General features: G+C 46.9%; 1 protein-coding gene across 1 annotated transcript in view; it reads left to right on the top strand.

The window, feature by feature from the left end:
- The window catches only part of HDAC4 (histone deacetylase 4), a 176043-nt gene that overhangs the window by 135519 nt on the left and 30451 nt on the right, over positions 1 to 10073 (top strand). The window contains exons 15-16 of the mRNA XM_029964418.1: positions 1570 to 1690; positions 4866 to 4912. Of these exons, the coding sequence (XP_029820278.1) occupies positions 1570 to 1690; positions 4866 to 4912 (168 nt within the window). The remainder of the gene's footprint in view (positions 1 to 1569; positions 1691 to 4865; positions 4913 to 10073) is intronic.

Genomic DNA, 10073 nt, shown 5'->3' with positions numbered 1-10073 from the left:
ACTGATAAATACCTGATAATGAGGTTTCTGCCTTAATTCCCTGCTGGTTTTCTCCAGGGTCTGCCCTGACATTTCAGGTTGCATTCCTTGTCTCTCTGGTTACCTTTGCTTCATCCCCACCATCTCCTGCCCATGCCTGTCAGAAAGTTTCCTTCTTTATCTTGACTTTTCTCTTGGGCTTGATGGGCACAGCCTTTCCCCGTTTCTCCAGCTCCTTCCTACATCCAGACTTCCCTCAAATAAAAAAAAACAGGCCAGGTTGGACAGGGTTTGGAGCAACCTGGTCTAGTGGAAGGTGTCCCTGCCTGGGTGGTGGAACAAGGTCCCTTCCAACGTCAGCCACTCTGGGATTCCATGATTTTATAGTTTAATCCATTTCTTATGTCTCATATTTGTAAAAGGACAGTTGGAGCTTTGATATTTCCTCATCCTGACATTTCCCCTTCCTTCCTGAACTGCCCTTTGCTGTGGTCAGGGGGGTAGTTTGATGGTGTTGGTTGCCAGGAGTTGCTCAACACAGATTAAAAACACAGGAGCCTGCATGGTAACTAATGATTTACACACTGTGGAGGATCAAACGAGACTCCACTGGATTCCTGTCCTCTTCCAGGAGTTTTACAGCTCGTTCCCCACACAACTAAACCCCCACTCTGCTCTCTCGTCCAGCAGTTCTGGGTGCCTGTCCCCTGGAGTGTCCCCGTGGTGTTTCTGTCCCACACCTGCCCCAAGCCAAAGGTCTCACAGATAAATATTTATGTCAGTCACGCAAACAAGTGTTGGCTTTGAAATTCCAGATGCACAGACTAAGGGAAAACCTGTTCCCATCAGGCAACTGAGAGGCTCCCAAACACCCTGCCAAGGGCTGAGATCCTGCCACTGTTTCTGGACTCGATGACCCTTGTGGGTCCCTTCCAACTCAGGATGTTCTGTGATCTCTCTCAGAGTCAATGGAAGTGATCCAGAAGGGGCACAAATCAGAAATATCCCGGAATCCCAGAGTGGTTTGGCCTGGAAGGGACCTTAAAGCTCACCTTGTTCTGGGTTTCACCTGAGGGATGAGTAGATTTGCTACAGTGCCTCCAGCCCAGCCTGCACCCTCCTGTGAGAAAGCAGCTTGCAACAGATTGAACCTGCAGGGATTTCCAGCATGAGTTTTAGAGCAGAAAGGTTGGAACTGACCCTTCATTGCTCGATGGTTCGCTTTGGAAATCATGTCTGGCAGAAACTTTTAGTTAATAATCATGGTGGAGATGCTGGAGAGTGGTTTGGAGGAACATTTTCACTAGAGAATCATTTTCTACTGGCTTATAAATCCTGAATATTCATTAGTCAAGCAATGCCTTTGTTATTTAGCAAATGCGCATTTGAAAACAGAAATAAATGTAAAAATGACTTTGTATGTCCAGCTGGTGTTTTGAGTAAGAGATTAAACCAAAATCTGAATTGTTCTGGGTAAGAACCCAGAAATGTGGGTGTTTGGCTTTCTGTCTTTATGATTTGCTAAGGAAAAAGAAAAGCACTTTAGTGAGAGTGAGAGTGATTTCCTCACCCTTTCCTTTGCTCTCGCAGTGCATCCGTGGAAGGAAAGCGACTCTGGAAGAGCTGCAGACGGTTCACTCGGAAGCCCACACGCTGCTCTACGGCACAAACCCTCTGAACAGGCAGAAGCTGGACAGCAAGAAGCTTCTAGGTATCATTCCCTGGGGGGAAATCCCCCTTCCTGACCCCTGGCACTCACACTGCCATCCTCATCCTTGATTTAGCAACACGAAGGTTGGGATGTTGGGGTTCCCTCCATCCTTAGTCCTGTGCAGTTCCCAAGAGGATTGTTCCCACCTCCATGTACAGGGTACACCTCCCTCTTTTCAGGTAGATCCCTAAAGCCTAAATAGCTAAAACTTCCTTTCTTTGATGTCTTCAGAACTTGAAGGGAGGTTTCCCTGAGGAGGGAAGATAATTCATACAGTTTATTTTATCCTGTGTGTTAGGAAGTTATCCATGGCTAGGGAGGAACTGGAATACCCTCCTAAGGATGTGGATCTGCAGCCCCAACCAGCTGCACAGGCATCAACAAATAGCTGTGAGGTTTGTGTGGATAATCTGCAAGAGAGATGCAGGGACCTCTTAGTCTTAGATTTGTTTAATTTGGACTAAGATTGTTTATCCCTTTCTCTGGAGTCTGGATCTTCCTGAAGCAGAGCCTCAGCTGGTGGAAAATATAGATTTCTTTTCCTCAGCAAAAATCCTAAGGGATGGATGTTGAGATACCAAGCCCCTCAAGCACCAAACCACGTGGATTTTAGCACCTCAACTCCCTGTAGACACCATCCCCTCCCTTTACTTGGGGCCTGTCTGCAGCCCCTGTTTGCAGGTGAGAGGCTGGAGGGGCATTTTGGGAACTTCCCACGTGGGGATCAGCAAAAAAAAAAAGACATTTCTGGGACCTTGACATTGAGAAAGTTTATTTTGGGATTAGCCTGGCTTTGGATGATAGGAAAAGAGGATTAACTCCATGACCTGCATGATGTCACAGCAAAGGAGCTGGAAAGATTTTGCCATGTGCTCAGTGTGTCCATAAGATCCCCAAAGAGGGAAACCATTAACCAGTTGATTAAACAGGCAATTAGCACTGTCTTTATAGCTCACTTCCCACCTCTTTAAACTCAGAGAACCCAAAACTAGACCCCTCCAGCTGAAGGATGGCTCAGTTAGTGTGTAACCTCTGAAGAATTTCCGATGTCATATCCTTGGGAGTGGGAAACCATCAGTCCACAGGAATGGTGTGTAAGTCTGCCTTGGTAGGTCCAGGAAGATCCTCTTGAGATACTTTTTCAGTCTGTGACCCTTTGCACAGTCTGGATCAGTGGTTCCACAGTTTATTTGGATAGTGTTGGATCTGGGGACACCCCTACTCGCTGAATCATTCCTTAGAGAACCCAAGAGAGGAGCAACTCTTGCTCTGCCTGGGAGTCCTCCTGTACTTCTGCTCTGTGTCCCCCTTGGCTTTAACCCCTCATTTTAAAATGTCTGTGGAGATCAAATTTATTCCTGTAGTGAAGGGAAATCATTTGAACACCTGAGGGCATTCCAGAACAAAATGTTGTCTCTTTGGGTGCAAAGAAGACCAAGTTGTCAGAGACATGAGGAAGATCCCCAAGGATCTCCAGTAGGACTGTCCAGTACCTCTTAGCTGAGCTTAAACCTGGTTTCCTAAACCCACTTGGCACCATTTTAGCCTTGAGCTGCTGGCAATGGGACTGGCTGCCAGCTTGCATGACCATCTTCCTTCTTTCCTTGTTGGATTCTGCAGGGATAACAGGGAACCTGGGAGGTGAACACTCTGTAACAGCCCCTCCCTCAGCCATCCTCTCCTGCTGAGAGTTTAAAAGGCTTTTAAGTGTCCAAACCAGCTCTGTGGGGGTTCTTTTAAACCTGTTGGAAGGTAGGTTAGGGCAGGTTTGAAGGCTGAGCTCTGTGTGAGGCTTCAGTGTGCAAATGGAGTCTGTTAGAGCTCAGTGTCTTGGCATGTGTGGGATGACTCTGTAAACTCTGTGCCTTTGATATGTCTGGGAGGAAGAAAAAAAGTACCAGAAACCTCAGCCTAAAAGGGAGGAGCTTGGGAAGCTGGGGGATGGAAACACAGGATGGTTCTTGTTAAGCTTCTGTAAATGATAAGGGGGAAGTGCCTTCATGGAATCAGTGATTCCCGGGACGGTTTGGCTTGGAGGGACCTTAAAGAGCATCTTATTCCACTCCCTGCCATGGGCAGGGATACCTTCCACTAGCCCAGGTTGCTCCAAACCCCATCCAACCTGGCCTTGGACACTCCCAGCTTCTCTGGGCAATCTGTGCCAGGGCCTCACCACCCTCCCAGGGAAGTATTTAATCCTAATATCCCACCTAACCTATTCCCCTCACAGTCAAGGATACAAAATACATCTCTCCTTTCACAGTGGAGGGACTTGGAACCTGTTGGACAAGTTGAAACTTAGGCAAATAAAGCTGGTTTTAATTTGTGGGGAGCAATCAGAAAGTGTTGTCAAGAAGATAAATATCAAAATAATGGGTAGATTAGCAGTGAAAGATGTGACAGAAGGTCTGAGGCAGGATGATCTAAGAACTTCCACGTGGATCTAATCAAAGAGTGCATCTCCCTTTGAGCTCAGCTTAATCCAGCTGCATTAACTCCTCTTTCAGTCAGACTGGTTTGGCTTGGAAGGGACCTTAAAGCTCATCCAGTTCCACCCCCTACCATGGGCAGGGACACCTCCCACTAGCCCAGGTTGCTCCAAGTCCTGTCAGGAGGATAATTTGCTCACACACAAGCCCAGAAAGTGATGTTACATTTCTTACAGATCCAAAATTAACCCTGCAGATGCTTTTCTCCATTTTTCTCCAATTCTTCCTGTTACTTTTGCTCTTCCAGACAAAACACGTTGTTTTTTTTTGCTTGCCACTGGTTTGGTTTTTGTCTTCCTCTTTTGTGAAGCCCCTGCTCTCCAAAGCTCTGTAGTAACTGCAGATGGGTGATAATTGGGATGTTTTTATGATTTCCTGTCTGCCTCCAGTTGAAAGGGGTCAAAGTGTTCATCTCAGCAGATTATTGGTGGCATCTCCATCGTTTGCAGTCAGTGGCACTGCTGGAAATGTCAGACAGCACCCAAACCTTGCATAAAAATAAGTGATTTATAGAAGCCTTTTCTTCTGGGGAGGCTTTTGAACAAGTACATTGTGTGTGTATGTGCTGTAAAATTAAAGAAACCCCCCCCCAGTCTGTGTTGCTGTGTTTGCCATCAAACTGGCCCCAAATCTGGTGAACTTTGCCTTTTGGCCTCACAGGGTCCCTTTTTTTTGTGTCCCTGCAGGTTCTCTAACGTCGATGTTTGTCAGGCTGCCTTGCGGTGGTGTCGGGGTGAGTGACTCTCTTTAATGTGTAAATAATGTCCTGTTTGTTCTCCCAGTGCCCTCAGCACCAACAAAATTGTTGCTTTGCATTCCAGCAAGTGGGTAATTGCGACCAGATGCTGCCCATAAACAGGGGCTGTGGGGCTGCTCAGCCTCACGTGCCTTTCTTCAAAAGCAGCAGGAAGGTTTTTCAGCTATTTTGGAGAGTCCAAGTGTGTGGGACATTCAGAGGCTTGTTTGGGCTCTGGCTTTTAGGAGGAAAAAACTCATTTCCCAGGCAGGGATGTTTTAATGGCTTCAGGGTTGCTCCCTTTGCATCCAAAAATGCCTTTTCCGTGGAAAGCAGGATGTGTTTGTGCTGTGTAGGTGTTTCATCTTCAGTCCTCGGACTTCAGAGCTGCCTCAACAGCAGGTGGAAAAAGGGGGGTAATAAAACAGTGATTATCCAAGGACAGTATTTGGGAAGTTCCTGTGAATAGTAAGTTTGTCCTTGAATTGAAATGTCCCACAGGTTGTGCAGCACAAGGGATTTGTCTTCAGCATTTGGCATCTTTTATCCTCCAGCTCCAGAAAAATCCACGTGGATTCTGAAGGAGGTGACTTAAACAGCCCTCCATCCCTCCTGGAAAAGCTGAACATTACTTTTTCAGCTGCCAGATTTCCATCTAATAAGACTTTTTGTTGTTGTTTGTTCCCATAAAGCCAAAAAAACCCCAAACCCTAAATACCTTGTTTTGAAGGTTTTCTCGTTTTCCTTTGGAGCCTGAGAACTTAAATGTTTCCCTTTCAAGTCAGACTTTCTGTTCCAGAGTTTCTGTGGAGGGTGACAGGACAGAAAATCGTGGAGAACAGGAAGGGAAAAGAATGAGAAGAGACAATAAAAGGCATTGTGTTTGAAAATTCACAGCGGTAGTTCTGCTGCATAATTGTAGCTCGTGAGGTTGAGCTTTCAAGGTCTGGATTCTGTTATGGAAATGAAACAAAATTGTTTTCTTCCTGAGCCTTTGCAAAATCGCTGCTTTGAAAATTATCCCGTCAAAAAAAAAGAAAAAAAGAGGAGAATAATCGTCGTTCCTTCATCCCGCCACTCGTGGAGAGATTTTATTTTGTATTGTAAATATGCTGCAGCCTCCTAATTCATGGCAAATTTTTGGCTGGAGCTTTAAAGGCTTGGATTTACTCTGCCCTGCAGTCAGGCATGCCATTCAAATCAAAAAAAAAAAAAAAAAAGTAAAATATAAAATTATCATTTGCAAATGAATGCTGAATGGTAACGAGGGGAGGCAGGGCCTGGGCCCAGCACGGGCCCACAAGTCTGGCATTAAATCCTAAAGCAGGGCAGGAAACACCACAGAGCTGGGATTGTTGGTGTGCTCCCACTGGAGAGAGTGCTTGCAGTTCACTTGCTGCTTGGTTGTCTCCACAGCCCCTTAAATATTTACTGATTTTTTTATAATATTGCAGCAGTTTTAACAGAAAAACCTGTACCAGAGCCTCGCTGCCCTCACAGGGAGGAATTCCTTCCCAATATCCCATCTAACCCTCTGGCAGTAGGAAGCCATTCCCCCTTGTCCTGTCCCTCCATCCCTTGTCCCCAGTCCCTCTCCAGCTCTCTTGGAGCCCCTTTAGGCCCTGGAAGGGGCTCTTAGGTGTCCCTGGAGCCTTCTCTTCTCCAGGCTGGACACCCCCAGCATTCCCGCTTTTCCTGATGGTGAAGGAACATGAGGCACACGTGATGGTCAGAGAAATCATCTTGGCTCTCAGTGGTTTGTGGCCCGAGCTTGAAGGAGAAGGGATTCATTTCAGCTTAGATTTCAGTTCTCTAATTTAGTCTGTGTTTATCTCTGAGTGACAAAGGGACACTTCACGAGGCCCTGCATTCAGCTCCCCACAGCTTTCCAGCTGGCTTTGGAAGGGGCATTTTCCCTGAAGAGCTCCACCCTGGTTTGCCAAATACTTCCCAGGAGCGTGTAATACCAGAAAGTCAAAAGGAAAGAAAGGAAAAAGTGGAATAAGGTGGGACAGGTCCTCTTTTGGATTTGTACCGGAGCAGGTGATTCCTGTTGCTTGTAATTCAGGAGCTGAGGGTGTCATGTGGAATAATGGACTGGAAAGCTGGAAACCAGGAGGTTTTTCTTTGAGCAGTTCTCTTCTCTAGGAGATGTTGTGTAGATGAAAAGAAAATGGAGGGGTATGAAAGGTGATTTGGGGCACTTAAGGTGGGGGAACCCCATGAAGAGCTGTTTTGCTCCAGGATGGAGAATGAATCCTGGTGCTTGGGCAGCCAGGAGTTCTCAGCAGTGAGCAAGACAAAGGACATTCAAGGGAGCGAATCACAGAATATCCTGAGTTGGAAAGGACCCATCAGGACCATCCAGTCCAACTCCTGGCCCTGCTGCCCAGGACACCCCAACAATCCCACCCTGTGCCTGGAGCGTTGTCCAAGCTCTCCTTGAGCTCTTGAAGTCAAGCAGCAGGAAAAGTTTAGAGCAAATCTCTTCATCTCATAACACCTTTTGATCTCTCTCTTTAAAAACTAAGTCTCGATGTCTTGAAATCAATGAGAAGAAGGGCCAGTTTGATCTCAGGTGCTTGGAAACTCTTTTTCCTCCTTGGTTTGTCCCAAGAAACCTTCCTGTGGCCGTGGCTGACACCAACAGACCTCCTCCACCCGCAGCCGTAGCAGGGAAGGAAGAAAGCACAGAAGCACTTGCAGCAACAGGTGTGGGCTCTGGTTGAAGCAGCAGTAATTTATTTCTGCTGATCTTCAACAGCATCTACAAATGCAGCACAGGGTGGTTTTGCTCAGCTTCGCTTCTCCTCTCTGTGTCTGACTGAGCTGCACCACGGCGTTACCTAATCCAGGCTAATTACAAAAAGATTTTGGAGAAAGGAGTTTAAGCTTTGAAAATCTGCAACATCATTCTCATCCAGTTTCTTCCAAACGTCCAAAGGCTTGATCTTAGGTTAGCTAATAAATGTGTTTCCTTTTCTGTGTAGTATTTTTCTGCACATTTTCTAAAAGCGTCTGAAGATACAGTTCTTTAAAGGGTGTTCTTGTTGTTCTTCATGTTGTTGTTCTCCTCCAGAACATGTGACTCTATTTTAGATTAGCCTTGATTAGAGTGTGTCAGAATCTTTACTTGTGCAAATAAAGTAGTTATTGCAGAACAGAGACCTCAAAAAGGACTTCCATGGAATGGAAATGAGGACAAACTAATTAGCAAGTCAGGGGAGACACAGTTGGGTGCTGCTGTCGCCTCAGCTCTGTAAGGGAAGAGCAGAACTGCTTCACTTTGCAGGGTCTGGAGCTGTGGCACAACCTGTCCCTGCACTTCATTTTTTCCCTGTGTAGCTCTTCAGCTAAAGAAAATAGTAGAATAATGAAACCTTTTGTAAGGTGCTCTTTTAATTCTGAAATAGCTGCACTTCAGTAGAGTTCACTGTGTGAGTTGGAGCCTCATCATGGATATTAATAAAACCCAGAGCTTTTAGCAAAGGGAGGGAGTTCCTATAAGGAAATTGTAATTTTTATTGTGAGGAAGGGAGGTTTCACCCTGAAACTTCTTGGACATTCCTTATAGAACAGAGACTGGATCAAGCTGTTGACCTTTCTCTTGTGCATCCCCTCCTCACATAACAGTAGATGTGAAGGGGACGAGCCTGCAGCAGATCCCAGGAGCTGAATTCCCTCTCCCCACCTCTAGGAGCCCTCTCTGGGGGTTCTCCTAGCAAATTTTTCATTAGAATGATCGAGGCATTAACTTTTCCTCAAGATGAGCAGCACAAGGGCTCCTCGTCTCACTGTGGCCGATGTGGGAGAGTCGGTGTCTCTGACAGATCCAGGGGTGTCCTCCAGATCCAGAGGAAAAAGGAGAAATACACCCTGTTGGACCAAAAAAAGGCAAGCAATGTGCTTCCTCTCTCCCTAAAGTCCTTCCAGATGGCAAAACTTGATGTGCTGGCCCAACAACTCCTGTGATGGCAGCGACATCAAAGAGCTCCCGGGCAGGGAAAGCCAAACAACCTCTTCCCTGTAATGAACTTCAGGATTCAGGAATGGTGGAGGAGTCAACAGCAGCCTGGGCACCAAACAGCAGCAGCTTTGGAGCTGCACAACAGTCCAGCTCAGGGCAACATGAGAAAGGTTTTCCAGCATGGCAGGAGCACCGAGGGCTTTGGAGGGACCATTCCAGCACTCCCAGGATGAAGCGCTGCCTTGGAGTCACCTCAGACATCCATTCCAGGAGGGTGACTGGGTGTTAAATCCTTACCTTGGAGATGTTTGCAGGATGAGGTGGTGGATATCTCTGGATCCAGTCCTCTCCTGCTGGGAAGCTGAGTGTGAGCAGACTCCTTGGAATTGCTTCTAAATCCCAGTGGGAATGCTCTTTTCCAAGTACTCCATTTCTTTCTGCCTGAGTAATATCACTGTAAATCCACTCTGCCTTGCCCTCCTCGTTCTTCCTGAGTGCTGCCACCACCAACCTGGTTTCTCCAGGCATCCAAGGGAGGGCCTGAACTTGGCTTGGCTTCAGCACCAGTGATTCCTGTCTCCTTCATAGGGAAAACTGGCACCCAGAGCCATCTCAGGGGATCCAAGAGTCTGTTGGTCCCTCAAGACACGTGAGTTTGGGGGTTTTTTGTATTCCATTCCTCTGGAATGGAATGAAGATGACCCTTTGCAAGCCTGCATCCACAGAAGGAGCCTGGTACTTGCTGTGTCCAGGCAGAGAGGGAAGCTGTGACCTACGGTGTCCTGCAGCNTGTCTGGGCTTTTGGAGGGCCCTGGTCAGGTCAGTGCCATGTCCTGCAGTGCTGCTCCAGGATTGCTGGAGCTGTTGTGTGTAACAGATGCCATTGTCCTTCTGTTCCCATGTTACTGCCCAAACTTTCGGGGCTCCTGGTACCACAAGTAGTCCCTGGAGGGCTTTCCCTCCAGTTCCTGGCTTTCCCAGAGGCACAAATGTGGCTCTGTGGTGTTTTGCAAATGTTTTTCTGTGGCTTCCAAAGCATCCTCAGGGGGGATATTACCAGAAACCATCCCTGATAACAGACCTGGAATCCTTTGCACTGGCTCTTCCTCCTTTTCCTTTTCCTTTTCCTTTTCCTTTTCCTTTTCCTTTTCCTTTTCCTTTTCCTTTTCCTTTTCCTTTTCCTTTTTTCCT

This window comes from Manacus vitellinus, unplaced genomic scaffold, assembly GCF_001715985.3.
Source record: "Manacus vitellinus isolate BGI_N305 unplaced genomic scaffold, ASM171598v3 scaffold_71_pilon, whole genome shotgun sequence".
Classification (NCBI taxonomy): domain Eukaryota; kingdom Metazoa; phylum Chordata; class Aves; order Passeriformes; family Pipridae; genus Manacus; species Manacus vitellinus.
Note: the sequence above shows the minus strand (reverse complement) of the source record. Positions and strands in the feature narration are given on the sequence as shown.